The following is a 23,055-nucleotide window of genomic DNA, read 5'->3' on the forward strand; positions in this document are numbered from 1 at the left end:
ATTTTTTGATTTTTATAGGTGGTAAAAAACAATTTGTCCTATAAAAAAATATTGCCTATTTTTAATATTCATTGAAAACGTTGTATCTATATAACCCTAACTCCTAGGATGCGGTGTTGACGTAGAACACATTCAATATTCAATATTTTTTTTGGGTGCAAATGAGCCACAAGGGTGGGGATGAGAATCGATCCCAGGATCACCAGGAATCGGGATTGAAACTCTAACCAACTGAGCTATCCATCACTCTCACGTAGAAGACATTCTTCGTTTAATAATTTCTTTATTAATAATTTAATTTTCTGCATCAAGTAACCCATAGATCAAACTAGATCGGAAAATATTAGACCAGATCACAAATTTTAAAAAATAAACCAAATCAGATCAGGGCCATCAGGCGAAAAACAGAACCTAAACGGTACGGACTACGGAGTGAATAGTCGAGTAGTGGCAGAGTCCAGTATACAAGACTACAAGCTAAACCAAAGTTCTGAAATTAAAAGTTCTTTCGAACAGCCGCTTTTCTTCATCGTTCCTGAGCCGATAGCAATGGTAAGCCTCCACTCTTTCGTCGTCTTCTTTCTCCTCTGCTATTGTTCTTCTCTCTTCTATTTTATTTTTGGTAATCTCAATCTGTTTATACGGACCTTTTGATTTGAAGTTTTGCTTTCTAATTAGGGTGCAGTTTTTTCTCAATTTTTAGTGTGAATATACTTTTAATGTTCCAGCATATTGAGTTGAAATGGATTTCGATGATGTTTCGAGCTCAAAGAAAACAAACACAGCTTCGAATTATACCCTTTTGGACGCCCACATCAATAAGACTTTTTTCAAATGTATATTTTTTATTAATTTATAATGTTTCCAATCATAACAAAATGTTTTAGTTTATCCGTATTCAGTTGTTAGTTTCTGGTGGAATACAGTTTGATTATCTGGGGTGTGAATTGTGTGTTGGGATATGAACTTTTTGATCGTTGAACTGGATAATGGCAGGATTCCGGGGTACCTCTTTCGGCCGAAGAACTTGAGAGGAAGAAGAAGAAAGAAGAGAAGGTTGGTTGTACTCGCATATTTGGTTATGTGGTCAAGTTTTTATTTTTTTCTGAATTTTTAATGCCTGTTAATGTATCGTAGCTTTTTGAAGCCATAAAATCTTAATTGTAGATGATATCTGTCTGATGCAAAAAGTAATTTGGGTATGATGTTTTTGCTGAGTTAAGGTATACCATTATGTGCATGCTGTTGAATGTCCCTCTCGTTTAAGAGAAATAGCAAAATAAGGGGGTTATGGTGGCATTTGAGGGTGAGGATTAGCGTATTTTTTTGTCATAATTTTCCCTTCTATTCTTCATCTTTCCACTGCTCTTCTTCGTTTTAGCGTTGCCTCATTTGCGTTTGTATATCCGCTGCCGAGTGTGTTGATTTGTTCCAGTCTCTCTCCCTTTGTCTTTTTCCTCCTTTTAAGAGTTGGTCATAGTTGTGATCTTTCATTGTGGTATTATGCTGATTTGCAATGATATTTTTCCTATTGCAGGCAAAAGAAAAAGAATTGAAGAAACAGAAGGCAGCGCTCAAAGCAGAAGCTGCAAAACTTCAGGTATACACTTCTAGTTGAAATTGTATTCATGGAAAATGTCAAATTGCTGCAGAAGACAAGAATTATTTATAACTTCTAAGGGCCTAGGTATGAATTCTATGGTAAATTTATCTGGCTAGCCCTCTTAATCATGTAATTCAATTGTGCTAGGCACAACAAGCAAGTAACACCTCTAAGAAGACTGAAAAAAAGAACTTGAAGAAGGATGTAAAGGAAGAGGATCCTGTGAACTTTTTAGATCCAGAGACGTCACTTGGTGAGAAAAAACAGCTTTCACATTTGATGGCAAAACAATATTCTCCTGCCGCAGTGGAGAAATCGTAAGTATCAGTTTTCAAGGCTTCAGCTGAACAAGCTTTGCTCTTGCACTGACCTCTCTTCTGTGAATTGTTTGTGCAGATGGTATTCTTGGTGGGAAAACTCTGGCTTTTTTGTGGCAGAGTCCAATAGCTCAAAACCACCTTTTGTGATTGTGAGTGGCCTGAGTGCTCATTAACTAGCTGTTTGAACTCTTTGCTACTATCTTATAGATTTGGATTTCTATTAAAGCATTATGGTTTGCCACGCCAGCGCTTTGTTGGTGGAGTCGCCCTTAGGCAGACTTACCAACATATTTTTTTGGAAACCTAATTTTTGAACGTCATTTATTTGATTTTGTGTTTTGCAGGTTCTTCCACCGCCGAATGTGACAGGGGCGCTTCATATTGGTCATGCTCTTACTGGTGCAATTGAGGTTCATCTTTTATATCTTTCTTCTCTCTATAGTTTTCTTTTTTTACCTGAGATTTGTCAATTTTCCGTGGCTGTGTGTTTTGTTAATTGAGGGAGTAACCTAATTGTATGCAGGACACAATTATTCGCTGGCGGAGAATGTCTGGTTATAATACATTGTGGGTTCCTGGAATGGATCATGCTGGGATAGCAACACAGGTTAATTTTGTGATGCTGTCTTTTTGTTCGATAAATTTCTTTATGAGCTACTTGGAAGAGGTTGCCTTATTAGTTTATGGAATAATGTGATAAGGAAGTTGTCCCAATTTATTTGTGGTTTTCTTATAACGGTCTCTTTCTGTTGCTGCTGGATATCTTCTTCTTATTATATGATATCAAACTGGTAGAATACTGTCTACTCTTCCTTGTGTGTGTGTGTGGGAGGGGGGGGGGGGGGGGGGGGAGGGGGGTTCGGGTTTATCTTACCTGCTTTTATGAAAATATTTTTTACTATGTTCGGAAAATAATTTTTTTATCAGCATATAAGTGTTTACGGTTGGTATTTTGAACTGTAACTGGTTGATTAGCGATGAGGTGAGGAATAAGGGGTACAAGTTTGCACTCTCTTACAGTGAAGTTTCAGATATGTGAAAGAGTAGGTTAATGTCCGACCTACTGTCTTAGATAGGTCCTTCTTCTTTGGCTCGTTCATTATTTTCCTCTTACTTACCTTGGTCTTCATCTTTGGGTAATTCTTGGAGGAGGAGTTTTGGGACTTAGTTGTAGAGAATGATCCTGAAAAGTTGGATGATTGAAGAGAGTCCCTTGTAATTGGATAAAGGGATGCCCAAAATCTGAAATTTGGAATAGGGCTTGTGTTTTTCCAGGTGATCTTATGAATCTCATTAGATTTCAATGGCTGGACAAGTGGACATAGTAGACTGGAGTGGCTTATAGGGGTTTTTTGTTGTCCGGAGTAGGTGAATAGAAGAGGGATTATTTTGTGAGATGGAGTGCATGTAAGTCAAAAGAGGAGGGACCTGGATTTTGGTAATTTGGTGTTTAAAAGCATCACTTAGTGGGGAAGTGGTTGTGCGTTTCTCCCAAGAGCCTGGTACAGTGTAATTTGGACATGGTATGTTCTTCAACCCTCTGTTTTCTTTACAAACTTGGTGAGAATCCTCCATTCTGTTTCTTTGTCAGACTCCCTGGACTGGAGAGTGGTTTCCCTTAGCTCAATTTATGATAACCTACTGTATGTCTTGTACGTGGGGAGACAGAGACCTTTTGTTTTCGCATTATTGCGCGATGTTTAACTCTTGGCTCTAAGCCTGTCTCTTTTCTTTGTCGTCTTCTCTTCTGCTGTTTCTTTGGCTCAAATACTTCTGATTTTCTTAAATTCTTCCGGTTTCACTTTTTATATCACAACAGCTTCCTTCTAACTGAGATACGATTTTATCTAAGTCACTATTTGCTGTATTTTCCAATATATACTACTATTATAAAATAGGAAGTTTACATGCCACATGTGCTGTCCTTGAAAACGCCTTCGATTTTTTTTTTCTTTTTAAAGAAAAAAACTCTGCCCCATCTTGTGCGCTCTCTCTTATTTCCTGTATTTGTTCACTAAATATTTATTGATTTAAGGAGACTTGGGCAAACCACACTTATGGCTCAAACAGCTAACCTTTCGGTTTCCCACATTTCTACCACCGAGACGTCAAAGAAATTTTAATAATTTGTCATTTCATCACTTAATTTTTTTTTACGATTTTACTATAAACAGGACGTGCGTCGAACAAGCCAAAAAACTAGTTAAAGAATGGCAACTGTAGTGCATTGTGAAGAGCAATTTCCATGATTGGTGCACAACTTTATAGTTTAAAACATCTGAGTTTGTATGGTCTTCATGTTTTCGATGAAGCTTGAATTTTGATTTGTTAATTTCTGTAGGTGGTTGTCGAAAAAAAAATTATGCGTGAAAGAAAACTGACCAGGCATGATCTTGGACGAGAAAACTTTGTCACAGAAGTGAGATTCCTTCAATTTTTTTCCCATCTAAACAGTATCATTGTCCATATGAATCAAGGTTAATTTTTGTTCTTTCTTTGTTTTATTGTTGTAAAAGGTTTGGAATTGGAAAAATGAGTATGGTGGCAAAATCTTGAAGCAGCAGCGTCGCCTTGGTGCATCCATGGATTGGTCCAGAGAGGTGTGGTTGTACTTTGTTTTCTGATTTTCATTTGTCTAATGCAATTAATATACTATGGTTGTTCATTTTGGTTTTTCTTTTCCCTTTCCTTCCGTCTTCAGTGTTTCACAATGGATGAGAAACGATCAAAGGCAGTATCAGAAGCATTTGTGAGGCTGTACAATGAGGGTCTTATTTATAGGTATGTTTGACTTAGATGATTCACTTGGCATCTATGGTGCATTGTTGACTCCTCATTTTGAATGATAAGTAGTGGTGGTTGTTTCTAGTTGAAACACTAGCCTTGATGTAGAAATCACTTAGTTGAATGTGAGGAAATCTTAAATTGGAGCTTGAAGCCAAACTATAAGATGATTATTGTTTATTGAGTGTTGTAATGAATTAGCCTAATAGTAAGGGCCTAAGGGGTAGTAAAGGTACTGCGTAATAAGTTTGTTAAGGGTAGCTTGAAGAGGATGATAGCTCGTTAATTTTAGGGAAACGTGAATCAGTATTCTATAAATAAGGGAGAGTAGGAAAAGAAAACTATAAGAGGGCATCCACAATACTGAGCTTTTGTTATGCTAGTTTATAACAAGTATATGTTAGAGAATATAATTTGTAAAGAAGTCCTTTGGTTAATGATTGGAGATTGGATCACCTGTTAAAAGTCTGACCTAAGGTTGATCCAACTGAAGATTAGGGAATTTAATTTGTTAAGAAGCAAATGTTGATGATATTTCAATGGCCTTAAATCTAAATAAACATTAGCTCTCCGCCTTCTACGAGCTCAGTACTTTTGGGGTCTTTCATTCATTTGGAAATGAACCAGTATGAATATTTCTTCCCCCTCTTTTTTTTTTTCCCATCAAGTGTCGTATTTTTCTTGCAGGGATCTTCGATTGGTAAACTGGGATTGTGTGTTAAGAACTGCAATATCTGATATTGAGGTCTGTTCTCACATTAATGATTTAAAAATTTGGACATGCTCAGCCAGTTTCTGAAAGATGTTTGGTATTTGTAGGTGGACTATATTGATCTAAAAGGAAGGGAAGTTAGAAAAGTTCCTGGATATGAAGATCCAGTGGAGTTTGGTGTCTTGACATCATTTGCGTATCCATTAGAAGAAAATCTTGGTGAGATTGTTGTTGCCACTACTAGAGTGGAAACAATGTTGGGTGATACAGCAATTGCTGTACATCCAGATGATGCGAGGTACAAGCATTTGCATGGAAAATTAGCTATACATCCTTTTAATGGAAGAAGGATCCCGATTGTTTGTGATGCAATACTTGTTGATCCAAAATTTGGGACCGGTGCTGTCAAGGTATGGAAGTCTTTTCATCTTATGTTTTCTACCTTAATCTTCTCTACCTCCCTACACCACCACACCCCCCCCCCCCCCCTTTCCCCTCTCCTCCAACTGATTTCTGTGAATTTGAAATGCTTCATTTCACGCTTTTGCAGATCACGCCTGCCCATGACCCTAATGATTTTGAGGTTGGAAAGCGCCACCAGCTAGAGTTCATCAACATCTTCACAGATGATGGGAACATAAACAGCAACGGGGGCCCGGAATTTGCAGGAATGCCAAGATTCAAAGCTCGTGTAGCGGTAACTAAAGCATTGGAAGAAAAGGTATTGTTACTCTGATCTCTTACAGGCTTATCGTGGCTGCTTCTATTGAAGTGTTAATGTATGTGTATAACATTTGGGAAAGTTTGTCTTACCTTAATGCCTTCTTTGCACTAAGCATTCTCAGCAAGCTTTTTTGAGAACTGGGCGGCTGGGCCTGACATCTGAGATGTCACGTTTTGCATCATTTTTCTATTTATTTATTTATTTATCTGTAAATGTCTCTGCCTACTGTGAAGCAATATGGGCAGAACACAATGGAATTGGTTTCCCTGAGGTTGTGTTGATGTTTTGGTGTCCTATGTTGCTTGAAAACTGCAGAGACATGGCATATGTCATATCTGAAATGTTTCCAAATTGGAAATTTGAATAGACCATTAAGTGGTACTTATAGAAATGTCCTAGTAATGTTTTCCTATTCAGTAAAATCTTTGGGAAATGGGAAACAGAAAGATCTCATGATATATGTACGGAGTGGAAGTAAGATGTACAAGGACATTCCAACTTCTTCCAAAAGAGAAAAGTAAAAGAAAGAATAATCAGACCACCTCCTCCATTCTCATCAAACCCCAAACATCTCCTACGCGAGCCAAAGCAACCCAATTTCTTAATGTTGTTTTCCCATTTATGTCTGAAAGCCAGATGCTATTAGGTGAGTAGGAAGTGTGAAATATAGATTTTGATTCTTTTAGGATGGCGACATCTTTCTCAGTTCAAGATTCCATGCCGCCTCTTCTCTCTACTTTGTTTGTGAAACAAATCTAATAATGAAGTGAAGTCTATGTTTTCAAACTATTATAGCCAATGTTTTTTGGACTCTTCATTCTACCTAAGTACCTTTTTTTATGTACACTCACCGCTTTGTCTTTGGGCCAAAGTTGTAATTTTATCATAAATATCCACGTTTGACACCTAAACACATATCCATAGTTGACACGGCACTAGCAGGCTAGCAGCCATGCATTGATGTGCTAAATCTTTGTTCTCTGTTTTCTCATGTAAAATCTTTAGGGTCTGATTTTGTGAGAGGTAGGCTGTGAGGTTCCTCATTGTATTGTACTTCCTAAAATAAAAAAACCCGAACATCTTTGTTCCCTACATCTGAATTTGTCTGATACGAAGATATTGCTAATATCAAATTTCCATATATTATGAGTGTTCCCTTATTACTCGATACAAAAGTTCGAGGTATAAGTATATGTTTGTTAAAGCTGAGACTGAGATAAGAACTATTGGTTTAAAACTTTTAAAAAACCTTTGCAAACTGTTTCCAATGTATTATTGTGGTATGGTGAACATTCTGTATTTTAGTGTAACAGTCATCAAAAATCTACTCTGAAAAGGAATTAACTGTAGCAGCTCTCTTATCTGCTTCTTTGTAGTCTTTCCATAAGGGTGAAACGTAAAAGATCGCTAACATTCTAACTAAAACATGGAGCAATGTGGCAATTTTTCTTTGATGTATTCTTAAAGTACTGTTCTGCCATATCAACGTGAAGTTTGCAACCATCTTATGGTGTTTATCATTTTAACATGGTTTGAACGTCTGCTAACTCGTGTTATTATTCATTTGTCTTATTGCGATTCTTCCTTTTATCTTGACCTGTAGTCTGCTCAGCATATTCAGTTGGATTTACTATACTTCCCAGTGTCAACTGCTGTCTTCTTGCATGAATTTCACTTGAATATATTTTGTGGATACATATTTTAAAATTATCATATCTTAGATTTCTATGTATATCAGGGATTATATAGAGGTGCTAAGGACAATGAGATGCGTCTTGGCATTTGTTCAAGAAGTAATGATGTTGTGGAACCATTGATAAAGCCGCAGTGGTATGTCAACTGCAACACTATGGCCAAGGATGCTCTTGATGCTGTTATGGATACTGAAAACAGGAAGATTGAGATTATCCCAAAAGAATATGAAGCTGAGTGGAAAAGGTATGCCGAATTTCTTTCTCTGTGATGTTGTCAACAGAGTGACTGCAATGATCTCATGGGAGGTGGTGGTCGTACCATGATCTCAATCTAGGGACTGCAATGGTCTTTTGTTGTTTCCTTGGTGCAACATTATGATTATGTACAATATGTTAGGCAATTTATTTAGTAGTCACTTTTTGTCCTTTTCTATGTCAGATTTGGACGGCCTATAAGCTTTAAAACTTGCTAGTAATCTATCTCTCCTGCAAAACTTCTGCAGAACTTTCTGTATTCCCAAAAGTACATTCTTGACAAGGTGTGTAAATGATCAAATTTTGCACCAAAAAAAAAATTGATCAAATTTTGTTTTCAAGAAATAGAAAAGGGAAGCATTGCATTAAATGGTCTCTTAAAATCCTTTCTAAGAATTAATAGAGGGGGAATGAAGGAAAATAATACTTCCTCATTCCGTTTAATTACAACCTTTTGACTTTCAATATTCACATACTCAAGTTTGACCATATCAATGATATCCTCAACGTGGCGTAGACTGGAACCACGAACCTGGTATCATGGTGAAGCTGAAACTTGTTTATGATATGTCATCATCGTAATGCTGGTGCTCTTACTTTCACTACATTTTTTGTTTCTTTGTGGGTTTTCTAGTTTCTATGTTTCATAATGGGTGAAGTCGAAATTTGCAGGTGGCTCGAAAATATTCGAGACTGGTGCATCTCAAGGCAACTTTGGTGGGGCCACCGTATACCTGCTTGGTATGTCACTTTGGAGAAAGATCAACTCAAGGAACTGGGTGCTTATAATGACCATTGGGTAGTCTGTCGAAGTGAGGAAGAGGCACAAGCTGAAGCTACCAGAAGATATTCTGGTCAGAAGTTTCAGATTAATCAAGATCCTGATGTCCTGGATACCTGGTTTTCCTCCGGCCTCTTCCCGTTGTCTGTTTTGGGCTGGCCAGATGAGACAGATGATTTGAAGAGTTTCTACCCAACTTCAGTTCTTGAAACTGGACATGACATCCTTTTTTTCTGGGTTGCTCGGATGGTGATGTTGGGGATGAAACTGGGAGGTGACGTGCCGTTTAGAAAGGTAAACCTGGTTTATCTGGTCATGCGTAGTGGACAATTACGCTGCATGTTGACATGAATTCCCTCTTTGTTTAGCATTTAAATTTAATAAAGCTAGAACTTGTATTTGGTGCTTTTTATCTTCTTCCTGGAGGAGAGGAATAGGTTTTTTTTGGTGCATAGGTTATAAATCTTCCACTATAGTTCCTGCATTCATCTCTGCCATGCACTTTATAGAAGACTGATTCCATCCTCAAACTTTAAGTTCTAGACTTGTAGGCTTGTAGCTGCACCACTTCATGGTCAAGTATATATGACGAGGATTTCTAGGATGTGTGAAAGAAGAAAAGAAATACATGAGAGTGGAAAGAGGGATAAAAGACATTAACTTTTCATCTTCTTCCTGGAAAGGAAGAATAGGTTCTTTTGGTGCATTGTTTATTAAATATACCACTATTGTCTCTGCATTCAGCTCTGCCATGCATTTTACAGAAGACTAATTCCATCCTCAGAGTTTGTTCTAGACTTGTACCTGCACCACTTCATGGTCAAGTATGAATGTATGATGACGAGATTCCTAAGATGTGAAAGAAAAAAAGAAACAAATGAGAGTGGAAAGACTGAAAGAGGGATAAAATACATTTTTTTTAGAAATAGTGGAGTTCCTATAGTGTTTTCTTAATATTTTTAATTGACACAACTTCTGCTTGTATCTTAAGTTGTTCTGTTTCAGGTAACTTTATGTTGATTTTTTTCTTAAGATGGGAATGAAGGTAGAAACTACTAGGAAGAAATGTGAATATAGGAAATTAGTTGGTCTGTATCTATGTTATTCTAAAGAATACCGTTTGTCTTATTTTAATATGTTGTCTTATTAAATCATTTATTAATGGCGGAGCTTGGATTTCAGTGTTGTGGCGTTGTTCTGTTTTCTCATGATAAGGAACTAAACATTTGCACATGACGTGTTTGTTTTACACTGATCATAGCAGATTGGTCTCTTGCTGATTGATCCAGCAATGACATGATTTGTTGTGTTTTTTTGTAGTTCTGACTCTATCAAGATTATTCATTTTAACTTTTTGCAGGTTTATCTTCATCCTATGATCCGTGATGCACATGGGCGTAAGATGTCAAAATCATTGGGGAATGTTGTAGATCCTCTTGAGGTTATAAACGGCATATCTTTAGAGGATCTTCAGAAGAGGCTGGAGGAAGGAAACTTGGATCCCAGTGAGCTTTCCAGAGCTAAAGATGTACAGAAGAGAGACTTCCCTAATGGAATTCCAGAATGTGGTGCCGATGCTCTCCGTTTTGCGCTTGTTTCATATACTGCTCAGGTCTGGGCAAAATGCCATATTCTATCGTAGAGATTGAAATTTTGTTTAAAAGGGGATTTTATTATTTGATTACTGATTATATGTTTTTGTTTCAGTCCGATAAAATAAACTTAGATATTCAACGGGTCGTTGGGTACCGTCAGTGGTGCAATAAACTATGGAACGCTATCAGGTTCGCTATGAGCAAACTTGGAGATGATTATTCCCCTCCAACCAGTGTAAATCCCAATGTGATGCCATTCAGTTGCCAGTGGATACTCTCTGTCCTGAACAAGGCTGTTGCTAAAACCGTGTCCTCACTTGAGGCATCTGAGTTCTCTGATGCTGCTACTACTGTTTACTCGTGGTGGCAATTCCAACTTTGTGATGTTTTTATAGAAGTAATCAAACCCTATTTTTCCAGCAACGTGGAGTTATTTGTTTCTGAAAGAGGTTTTGCTCGCGATGCATTATGGGTTTGCCTTGATAGTGGGCTTCGACTATTACATCCATTTATGCCATTTGTGACAGAAGAGTTATGGCAGAGACTTCCTCAACCAAGAGGTTCTACTAGAAAAGCATCTATTGTGATAAGCGAGTATCCTTCTGTTATACAGGTAAGGTCTAATGTATTTCTGGCTTCCTAGTTTGGTCTTAACTAATTAACTAGTTGCATCCTTTCGTACCTGTAAATATTTTCTAATAATCAGTTTCATCTTCTGTCATGTGACTGGTTTTATGTTGAGCTGCTTTCTTATGCAACACAATATTGCAGTCCTGGACCAATGAAAGTGTCGAGCGGGACATGGAGTTGATTGAGTCTGCTGTAAAATCTCTAAGGAGTCTAAAATCATTATTGCCGGCTAAAGAAAGAAATGAGAGGTAGGTAACTTAAGAGAATTTCTGGTTCATTTTTCTTCATTTGTTGGTAGAATAGTGCTCATTCAAGTTGGCTACAACTTCCTTTGTGATAACTAATAAAAGATTTCAGGAAATTATGTGGAACGCTCTAGTTGTCTTACATTGACCATTTTGAAAGAACACATAAATGTGGACATGCTACACCATAATCCTCCGTTCTAGTCTCTTTCAAACTTGTTTCTGTAATTGTTTATCGACATGTATCATCTTTATTTTTATCATCAAAATTTTATAAGGTATTGGTTAGATGAATGGGACTTATCCACTAATCTTTCGTAATCATATGGCTTCTTTTCTCAATATCAAAGAAACATAATTAGCAGGGGCGGATCCAGGAATTTACAAATGCGGGTCCAAAAAAAATTATAGAACATCATTCTTAACGCTTATGGGGCATTATGCTATTATATACGAAGGAATTAATTAAGCCTCTAAGTCTAAGAAAACATCCAACTATAAGTCTATAAAAGTGGAGTATAAAAATACATTACTATAAGTATATCTTATGAAAATTACTAAATCTTTTTGAAGAAAAAATAACATTACTACGTATTTTTTTTGTGTTTTTGTAAACGCAAAATCATGAACCATTATAGGAAAAAGAAAAAGCGATGAAGGAAAAACGACTTGCAAAGGAAAAAATAAACATGCATGAAGAATTTAGATGATCAACAAAGGACAAGTGAAGGACAAAAAGACGGGGGAAAAGTCATATTTAACGTCCTTTTAGGAGGATTTGAACCCAAACAACTTGTGTAGTATAGTATTCAAGCAACCATTATGCTACAAGTGTATTTCATTGTCATCAATATAAGTTAATTACGCATAAGTTAACTATTCAAGTGCAATTAATTACCCCAATATCAATTGTACAAATTTTTTCCAAAAATAATGGGGGTCCCTTTGGACCCCTCCGGTCCTATATAGGTCCCCTGATAATTAGTATTTAATGGAAATCACGTATTAAGAAATAGTGATTTAAGTGAAACTCCCTCATTCCCAATTTAATCGTCACACTATGCTTGTCCCATTTTAATCGTCACACTATGCTTTTCACAGAGTTTTATGCGATAAGTTGTTGTAGGCTTATCTATTATAGTTTAATAGAAAAGTAGGTGGGGTAGGAGATAATGAAAAAATATTTTAATTGAATGTGAGAGGATGTTGGATCATAATTTTGTGTTTACGGAGTTGGATTATCATTTTTTGGGTGAGCAACACTATGTATTTAGCATCCATATTGTTTGAAAGATATGTCTTTAGTCATGTATTAACTTTTTATTACTCCTTTTTGCAATTTTGTAGGATCTTATGATCCATACGATCCTATGATCTGATTCCGCCGATTCGAACCTACCCCTTCACCGATCCAAAGTGGGATCCCGATCCTCTTGTTTACCTCAGATATAATTTGACCACAACAATTGTCCAAAACTCACTAAAATTTATTCATATTATGATTTAAATGAATAATAACTTAATAAAAGATACTTCCTTCATCTTTACTAAATTTAGATCACATATAATCTAACCACAACAAGTATCTTAAACTTGCCAAATTTGGGACACACAACCCTCGGAGCATTGGGCCAGTCACTAGTGTATTTTTTTATTTCTATTGTTTGGGTCTTAAATTTTAGTGCCGTAGAGACTATATTTTCTCTACCAACCTCTTGTTAAATCTTTCTCCTATCCTTTTATAACAACATCAAAATCATTTGAGAAAGGTTTCTCTATTCAATACCATAGTGGGGTACCATGTGGTATGCCCCCTTTCTTTTCTTCCCTGCTCCACTATGTTCTCTTTCACTGCAAGTCTGCAACATCCTTGTATACCAAATTTCAAATTCGTATACCAGTACCAGCACTCCTCCATTATTCTGTTTCTCCAAAACCGAAACATATTTGTTGATCAGAGGTCGTTTTAATCAAATTGCAGATCTCATACCCCTAATATCTTATGCTAGGTCACATGTTGTCATTCCTATCAATGCATTTCATACTGGATTGCTTGTGTTCTGCGATGAAGATTTGGGTTGAGTATAGGTCATTTTGCGATCCCTATGGTCCTCTATAGCTTGGGGATGTGTCTCGATCTTCTACGTGCGAAATCAGAAGGACTAGTTCCTACTTGAGATACCCTTGGTAAATGAGGGGTTTGTGAAAATTGAGGAGGAAAGAGAGAGAAGTTGGTTGGGGAAGGGGTTGGGTTAGGAGAGACTGATAGAAAGGAGAGGTTAGGGACACTTGTGGAGCTGTGTTGCCAAGCGCCACAATGTGTCGGAATCTGGGGGACTCGTGTATTGTTCTGCAGACTGGAGTAGTAGGTGGCAGTGTGGGTAATCGGTTGAGGAATTGATAGGAAGAGAGCAACAGCACTTGCTGCCGCTGCATTCTGAGCATTTTTCTCTTTAATTCAAAGGGTATGTGACTCCAAACATAAAACAGATTCGATTATTAGGTCTAGCTATGAATACTGTCGAACGGTAAAAGAATTTAGTGAAAATTGAGAAATGGTCACATGGGCTAAGATAGGGTCCGTCTGACAAGGTTGTTGTACTTCTGTAAAATTTTGTTAAAGGCAATAGAATTTTGAGCAAGTTTCAAAAGAAATAAAGTAAGACAATCAAGTGGAGCTCAATGGTTAAGCTGTCCTCTAGGTTTGTAATTGGGGTATTGTAGATTTGTCGTGGTTTATTTTTGGGTTAAACTTTGGGTTCTAAGGGGTCGTTTGGTTCGTTAAAATTTAATGGAGTGGTATGGAGTCTCATACCAAGGAGGTATGGATTCTATTTCCCATACCACTATGAAACTGTTTGGTTTGATATAAGAATGGATTCTATCTCCCATATATTGTTTGGTTCATTCTTGGAATGGATTATGTATCTGATTTTTTAAAATATATACTTCATATGTTAATTATACTTTTATGTATTATAAGAACTATATATACAAATAACTAGTAATATATCATTATCAAATTTGAAAACTATGATGCCACATCGAATAACCAATAATTATACAGATAGATGTGCGTAACTAAAAAAAAAAAGTCCAAAAATAAACCTTTCCACAAGCACAGAATCAATCCGAGATCCAAAATTTCTATGGTTACGCTTCGAGATATACCAAAGAGACATAAGAAAGAGGAAGATAACAATGGCGACACCCACTGAAACACCAACTGTAACCCATAACCGTATCCCGAAAATCGAAAGTTGCTAGAAAGAATGTTACCGGTGTTGGTCATCCGATTGAAGGTCGCCAATTATGGTTGCCGGATCGAAAGGTCTTCGTGATGGTGGTCGGTTGAAGATGGTGGGCGGCTGTCTCCACTTTCTTGTATGAGTTAGGGTTAGTAAGTTTGGTGGAATGGATTGTGAATCCTAGGGTAAGAGGTGGGTATCAAATTCTAGGGATATGACTATATGAGGGGGAGATAGGACCCCTTTGGTATGAGACTCCATTCCAAAAAAGCCCAACCAAACAGTTAAAATAGATGGAATGAATTCCCAACCCATTCCAAAATGCCCAACCAAATGACCCCTAAATGGTTGAGGTTTCCTCTGGCTGGATTCCTCTTTTAAAAAGAGAAAGAAGAAGGAAAGCAGTTTGAGTACCTATAAGTCAACTTTGTGTTATCTAATTCGCTAAACCCCTTCATGAACCACAATCCGAAACGTGTGAACTGGTAGACTTGTAGACTAGTTTAACAAAACTAGGCAGCGAATTGTGTTCCCGCACCCGTTCTGCATACAAACGTATCCCGATTTCTGTAACTTTGTTCGGTTTGTTGCAAATAATATCATCATTAAGAAAACTACTCAGTAGTTGAAATTGGGAGAATGTCGTCCTCTTGAAAGATTGGCTAGGCTGTAATTGGTGAACTTCAAATACATTTCCATCAATAGATTTCATTTTTCTTAAATTCTCTTGATAATCTCTCATCTAGTCTCCCTTCTGTTTTCTTAGTGGAAATCAGCTAAGGATCAACTTGATTCTTTGAATACTGCTAAGAAACGGAAAATTGAAGCATAATATAAGAGAGATATTGGATTGATAAACTAGAAAGCAACTGAAGGGATAATTTCTGGCATGCAAGCAATTTAATCAAAGTAAATGAAAACATCACAAATCAATTTCTTGAATCTTCCAATTCTATCTATTCATAACCCTTATGATTTTCTCTCCTCTCTCCATAACTATCTTCCTAACAAACTCTCCTTTGTGCTCTTTGCCTTCTTCCTCAAGCCCCAACAATATACTTTTCCCCTTTGAGCCAATGTTTAGCAAATACATCCGCATTTTAGGTTCTCTTGGGATATGCTAGGCTTTTTTACAGGCAAATGGTTATGTTTTGAAATTATAGTAAAGATAAAAGCGTATTATTTTTTGTTGTAGTATTTGTATTAAATACTAAGGGGCGTTTGGTTTGCAAAGGGTATAAAGGATGCTAACAAGAAAGGGATGGAGAGAGAATGAAAAACAAAACCCTTTCTTATTTTAACTTGTTTGTTTTACCAAAAAGAAATAAAAAATACCCCATAACTAGTGGTGCAAACGAGCCGAGCTGAGTACTACCTTGTTCATGGTCATTTAATTTAGGCGAGCTTGAGACCGAGCTTTCAATCGAGCACAAAAATCTGTTCAAGCTCGTTCGTTTGAGAGATTTTGTGTTCGTGAACGGTTCATGGACGTCTCGTTTATTAATCGAGCCGAGTTCATAAACGAGCTTTGCGCTTTAGAGTTTAACCATTGGAAAACATAATTTTGAATGTGTAATTTAGCCTTTTAAATTCAAATTTTTTTATTCAATGATATATTTTTTTGATGTTTACAGTCAAAATACGATTTTTATCCATAATAAAACAATTATGTATGGCAAATTTGATTATGAACACAAATAGACGAGCTTGTTCATGAGCATAAATAAACGAATTGTTCATGAACTTAAATTAACGAGCATGCATATGCTCATGCTCAAGATCTTTTATTAAAAAAGCTTCAAAAGCTGTTCAAACTCGGCTCATTTATTAATAAACGAAAATGAACGTGCTTTAACCGAGCGCGAACCCGAGTAGTTTATTGAGAGTCTCGGCTCATTTGTATCCCTACTCATACCCACCCCTCCTTCCACCACTGTTGCCCGTACCCTCCACCGCTGTACGCTGCCACTCCATGCCTCCTCTCTCTCCTTTTCGACCTTTTTCTCTCTTCACCTTTATCTTCATCTCTTACATCTAGTAGTTTGGTGGGTTTTATTTGCAATTGGTGATATTTTTATGGTAGGAACTGTGTTTTCCAAGTGGTTTAAGTAGTGGGTTGGGTGGGTTAGTTTTTGAAGTAGGTAGGTATGGTGGTTTTTGCGGGAGGTTAGGGTTGTTCTTGGGGGTGGTTGAGGTGACTTTTGAGGGGAGGTGGGTGGATTTTGATGGTTGGTGGATTGTTTGGTGGTAAATTGGGTAGATTTTCGGTGGTGGTAAGGTGATTTCATGGTGTTGGGTGGGTGGGTGTTGAGGTTGGATTGTGTTTTGGTGGTAGTTCTAGAGGTGTCCGTGTGGTTTATGGGTAGTTGGGAGGACTCGCCGGTGGTTGGGTTGGTGCTAGCCAGCTGGTAGTTGCCGATGGTGTACTCAAATTGGTAGTTAAGAAATTCAAGGGTAGTCAAAGTGGTAGTTAAGGAGTTATGTGAGGAGGCCTTTGGGGCTAAGGATGATTCCTGGGCCGGGGGTGATCAAGGTAGAGGAAAGTTGGGGAATCATATGGGTAAAGGAAATGATTAAATTAGTGTAACAAACAACATAAAAAGGAATCAAGGTAGTTGATTGTCCTTCCCTTTGATAAATCCCCAAACCAAACTCCCCCTAAGGTTTATCGTTTGCATGTATCTTGCCTTTGTATAATTTCAATGCGTCCTATGACCATGTCATAAAATTGTTGGTTTAAAATAGTTTTGTAGGACTTTAGCGAGTGAAATGTTAATTTTGGAGATTACTTTTACATTGTTGTTCTAAACAACTGTTGATTTTTATGGTATATTCTGACTAGTATATACAGTCTGTCAATTAATGAGTTGTATATCATGCATTACAAGTAGTTTTTCTTATCACCTTCAAATACTGTACTATGTACTCCGCTGTTCCAAAGTACTTGCTGCATGTTACTTCTTGGGACTTTACAATGTAGTTGTTGTGTACTACTTCCTTCGTCCCACATTAGTTTTGACACTTACCAAGGCACAGAGTTTAGGAGATAAGTTGTTGTTTGGTTATCAAATTTTATTTTATTGGAAAAGTAGACGTGAAACAAGATAGTGGAGTATTTTTTAGTTGGATGTGAGAGAGTAGGGGTGTTAATGAGCCGAGCCGAGACCGAGCTTAGGTAGGCTCGGCTCGAGCTCGAAACTCTTAAGCATAGGCTCGGCTCGAGCTCGAAGCTCGACGAGCCTGAAAAATTGAGCTCGAGCTCGAGCTCGGTACAAGGCTCGACTCAACTCGAGCTCGACTCCGCTCGAGCTCGAAACTCGACAAGCCTATAAAAACTCAAGCTTGAATCTTGTAGACCGCTTAGCTCAATTGCTTAATTCAACCCAAGTAAAATTTTAAGGCCCAAATTGTTGCAATTGAAGCAGGTTGTTTGATTGCAAATGTATTGGTTATTTTATAACTTCTCATTTCTCTCACTTTTAGATATACAACCGATGTGGGACATGTTATTTTGTTTTTTTTAAGCAACTCTTGAATACTTTTTTCTATTTGCTACCTCTGTATGATTATTTTGTTTATGATAATCCATGAAGAACATAACACCAAAAAAATAAGAAATCTAAAGGTAATTAAACCATAATCTGCACGAAAAAAACTCAATAATTCAAATCACAAAATTACATTTTAACTAAACTGAACAAATAATTGTGCGCTGTTTTGGCAATTGAAGCAGATTGATTTGCGAGAATCGGGTTTTCTATTTCTTCAGACATCAAGAATAAGAATTTTTTGGTTCATCAAAATCAAAATCAAAAGTTTTCATTGCTTACAAGACTGCAGTAATCAAAGAAGAAGGATACACAAAATCTTCAAATTCAACATTTTAGGCAAAACCAATAACATTAATTGAAAAGATCATACTAAAGTTACTAGCAGGAGATAAAGGAAGAAAACATAGATGTTTATCAATCTATTTGTAATGAAGAGGTTGCCATTGATGCGTAAAGAAAAAGACATCTTTCTCTTTCACCAACTTGGTATACTAAGGAAGCCAATTACAAAGTGTATAACAAACTCCTAATAATCAAGAATAGGTAGAGATCTTGGGTAGATGTTAGATGATATGGATAACTGAGTAAGGAGAGGTCAAGCGAATTGGTGGAGGATAGAGTTAGGTCGGATGAAGGGATAGAAAATGAAGTGCAAAAAATGAAGAGACAAAAGATGGGCGTCTAAGAAAATGGTAGAATATTAGTGAGAGAGCTTAATTAAGGTTGTGGTTACCGAGTTGTATCAATTAACATTATACTCACATGTAGACCGTAGTATAATAAATGAGTCACTCATCTATTAAAAATCGTGTTATGACTTATGATAAAGGTGCCTTATATATTCCACAAAACTTTTCAACATATGTATATCCACCGATGTGGGACTCTAAGTCACAAAATATTTTTACACTATAAACAAAGTCGAGCTTGTTCACGAGCTTTCGAGCCGAGCCATGGATAGCCCGGGCTTGGCTCGTTAAGATCTCGAGCCGAACTCGAACTCGAGTCGAGCCCACTCGAGCCGAGCTTTGACCGAGCTTTGCCGAGCCGAGCATCGAGTAGTTCACGAGCAGGCTCGGCTCATTAACACCCCTATGAGAGAGTGTGAGACCCTAACTTTTTGATAGTGGGGGAAGATAGAAGTATTAAAATAATTGTGGGGTCTTTCCTAAAAAATAGAAGTGTAAAAACTAATGTGGGATGGATGTAAAAAGAAAGTGTAAAAACTAATCTGGAACGGAGGAAGTATTTAGTACATACTTTTTTCCTACTTTTTTCTCCGAAGTTGGTTCCTACACGCACCCACCCACATTCTTCTCTCTCCTTTTCCCTGTCTTTTATAAAAAACTTTGCAAACTATATGTAGCAACATTGTTGGGATGGAGGGAGTACTTAATTGCAATTCATTGGCAACTTTATAATCTTTGTCTTGTTCGTATTAACTAATGCGAGTACAAATTTATAATTTTCAGGAGACAAGCTTTTGGAGTTTCCCTGAATGAAGAAGTCGCAGACAATGTTCGGAGTCATGAGTTAGAAATTTTAACTCTTGCTGGGTTGTCATCTTTAAAGGTGTGTTATCTATTGTGATTGGGATGCTTCTTATCATCTTCTTAATCAGATATTGGTTCTAGTTTATGCATGTGCTTTATTGTCATCTTGATGGGTTGTCATCTTTATGCATGTGCTTTATTGTGTTTCTTGATAAACCAATTTAATCCTGTCTCTTTCTGTGAGGATTGATGTATGTTATAAAAGTTTCCATTGCTTTTTTGTGTTAAATTTTCATTTTTTTTTCAAACTAAGGAGTTCAGGTTTTTGTCAGTTTGCTGAAATTGTACATGGCACATTCGCACATGTGAGATTCACAAGGATGATCTCCTAGGAATGAGTTTATTAGATCCTGGAATATTATTTCTAGTATCTTTTCATGTAGGATGCATCGCATTGTTTCATCCTCTGCCTTCGAGATTCCATTATGATTTTCCACCTGCAGAATACCTCCCTGGTCAACGTGACCAAGTCCGTTTAACCCTTTATTTTCTTCTGTCTTTGAGGTTTTGTACTGTTTTTTAATCTTTGATGCACAAGCCACTCTCACCTTTATAGCTCAATTCACCCCACTGTGGCTTAGAGGCACGGTTCCTAATAGTTCTAATAAACGACCAGCATATTGTTATCTGGAGTCCATGGAAGGGTTGCTCGTGTAGTGGTACTATTACTGCTGTGGACTAACAGGTCAGACCATAATTTATATCACATGGCGAGTTTTACGTGCACTAGAGTTAGAAATACAACGGAAGTCTTGAGTGAATCCTAATAGATATAGATTATATAACACCTTGTATATATTTTCATAAATTAGCTTAGCCCGCAGGCTGGAGCAGTTCGAATTCCTGGTTTCTGTGGCAATGTATAGCCAGACTGGTTATGGTTTCCTGTGTTTTCTTCTTTGAGCATTGAACTGTTAAGGCAAGTCCTACTTTCTTGACTGTTTTCAAGACGTTGTTGGTGAGCAAGTGTCAGTGGTATTGCATTTGGGTCCATAAACATGAGATCATCCCATCGGAAAGTGATGGTTTTGAATGTCAGAAAACGATAGTGATCTGACTCATCTAAGGCAAGAAAATCCTTCTTACTCAATGGGCTAGCTTGATTTGAGACCTTTCATGTGGATACAGATATCAGAGCTGCTAAACTAAAGAAAGTGACATAAAACCTCCCTTGCGCTCTTTTTGACTTGTCGAACAGGTTGAACCTAGATAAGTGAGAAGAATTGGACAAATAAAGGCATATATGCAGAAATAGGAGTATAGGAAGAAGCTGGTTTTTGTCAATTGTTGGAGCTGGCCATTCATGTTTAAATAGACCAAAAATAGAATTTCTTTTATTTCCTGCTGACTAGCTGGACTTGATATGTGTATCTATCATGCGCAAATTCCCGATTTCTCTATCAATGGACCAGGCCGTAAAGGTTCATATTGACGCTCTTCCTGGAAATTGACTGGGTTGGATCTGGATGTAGTCCTAGAATGATAATACATCTTCATTTTGAGGTTGTATGCTTACTTAGTAACTGTTAGGTTTTCTAAAAAAAGTTGGACCCATCGGATGGCTGGGACAAATATGTCTTCCTTGATCTTGGAAATGATTTCCTATTTGAACTTTGCAGTATTTTCTTTCGTATTCTGAATCCTGCTACTTTTAGTTTTAACAATTTCATTTGACTGAACCAACATAAGTTGGTGGAGTTGGTGGGGAACTCACCTTGTGACTTGGAGGTCACAAGTTCGAGCCCCATCAACTGCGAAATGCTTGGGAGTGGCTCAAGCGATGACCTGCGGAGCTGGGCTGGTTCACCTGTGCTAGGTGCTGCTTCAGTTAGGGTCCCTTCTTCTTACCTAAAAAAAAGAAAAAAAAAAAATTCATCTGACTGGGATTTCGCAGATTGTGAATGAGAATGAAGCTGCTCTTGCCAGATGTTCACGAGATGTTGTAAATGCGCATCTCAGTGTTTTTCTCGAGCTTAAAGGAACAATTAATGCAGAAGTAGAGCGTGAGAAGCTGAGGAAGAAGATGGAGGAAACAAAGAGGTGAGAGACTGTGTTCGATTACACTTAGAATGTTTTCATCAGTTTGGTTTCAGCTTATTTCATATTTGTTGTTTCTCGCTTTTCCCCACTTTATTTTATACTGATATTGAAAAATCAAGTAGTGTTTACATGCAGTTTTTGCGGTATAAAGTGCAACACCTCTAAAATACTAGAAACTATCAGATTTTTTTTCTTCTTTTCATTAGGATTCCTGCTTGTGAATGATGCTCATGTTTCCTTTGTGATTCTGTGAACTTTGGATAATGTACAGGCAAAAAGATACTCTAGAAAAGATGATGGAAGCTTCTGGATATAAAGAGAAGGTTCGGCCTCAAATCCACGAGGAAAATGTGGACAAGTTGACCAAACTCAAAGAAGAGGTTGTGTCACTTGAAAAGGCAAGCGAACAACTTGAAAAAGATGTCGCTGCCCAATCAGCAATGGAGAAGAAAGAATAGTTTTCGCTCTGGAAACATGCAGACACAAGAATTAGAGGCAAAACAGAGATTACTTTTTTCCTGTATTCTTCCAGTCATTGTGTGAGACTAACCCGGAAGAGATGTATTTAAGATTAAAGAATGTTGTTGGTGAATTTAAGACTATCGTATTGCAAGATGCAGTTTTTCCTAATTAGCTGCGGCTTTAAGTAGCAGAGATGATAGGTAAATTGTTAATTGAAATCCTGCAATTTTCCTTTTAAGTATGAAATAGACCAACAGAAGTTTTGAGTCTTTTGACCTTGTGAACATAGCTCGTTGTTGAGCCATTGTTATTGTCTTTAGTAGTCACAAGTTTCCGAGTAGATTTCTCAAAGTTCTACTACCTACTAAAGTAGGAGCTTTGTCAAATGCTACATTTTAAAATTAAAAAAAAAATAAAATTATTGTGAATTATTGTACTACTTTTTGATGACTTAAGTTTGAGAAACGTCATGTTATTATTGTGCTGTGGTAGACTTAGATTTGCCTATCAATATTTGACATGAGACCTTGTATGGCGTATTAGGGTTTGAGAACATTTCCTCGATTAAGGCCAGCCGCCTGTGAATCTTTAATGGATGATTTGTATCCTTTTAAGGTTTTGATCAATAAACTAGATTGATTTAATGAAACAAATAACACTAATTTAATAGGGATATATATCTTCAATTAGTAAAGATAGCTAATCTATTTGTCCATAATTATCTAATTTATGTGTGATGAACGACTGACCGATCCTTATTAGCAATCGAATATAGTGATGAAAAACAATTAAAAGCACGATACATATATCAATGACATGAACAATGACATAAAATATACAAATATACAAATACATTTT

At 37.1% G+C, this 23,055-nt stretch overlaps 1 protein-coding gene across 2 annotated transcripts; it reads left to right on the top strand.

The window, feature by feature from the left end:
* The first annotated feature begins 385 nt into the window (after window positions 1-385).
* On the top strand, window positions 386-22,472 carry LOC110800530 (valine--tRNA ligase, mitochondrial 1). Of its 2 annotated transcripts, none has more exons than XM_022005845.2 (21): window positions 386-552; window positions 997-1,056; window positions 1,538-1,600; window positions 1,751-1,920; window positions 2,000-2,072; window positions 2,268-2,333; window positions 2,447-2,530; window positions 4,265-4,342; window positions 4,440-4,523; window positions 4,625-4,704; window positions 5,395-5,452; window positions 5,527-5,829; window positions 5,970-6,140; window positions 7,882-8,081; window positions 8,765-9,167; window positions 10,234-10,485; window positions 10,581-11,081; window positions 11,240-11,346; window positions 19,615-19,714; window positions 21,590-21,735; window positions 22,007-22,472. In XM_022005845.2, the coding sequence occupies exons 1-21, from the start codon at window positions 550-552 to the stop codon at window positions 22,191-22,193; spliced, it is 3,189 nt and encodes a 1,062-aa protein (XP_021861537.1). In that variant the 5' UTR covers window positions 386-549; the 3' UTR covers window positions 22,194-22,472. The 2 variants fall into 2 exon arrangements, with proteins under 2 accessions (XP_021861537.1, XP_056695958.1); XM_056839980.1 differs by lacking the exon at window positions 386-552 and adding an exon at window positions 738-836.
* Window positions 22,473-23,055: the final 583 nt, after the last annotated feature.

The sequence above is a fragment of the Spinacia oleracea genome, chromosome 3, assembly GCF_020520425.1.
Source record: "Spinacia oleracea cultivar Varoflay chromosome 3, BTI_SOV_V1, whole genome shotgun sequence".
In the NCBI taxonomy this organism is placed as follows: Eukaryota; Viridiplantae; Streptophyta; class Magnoliopsida; order Caryophyllales; family Amaranthaceae; genus Spinacia; species Spinacia oleracea.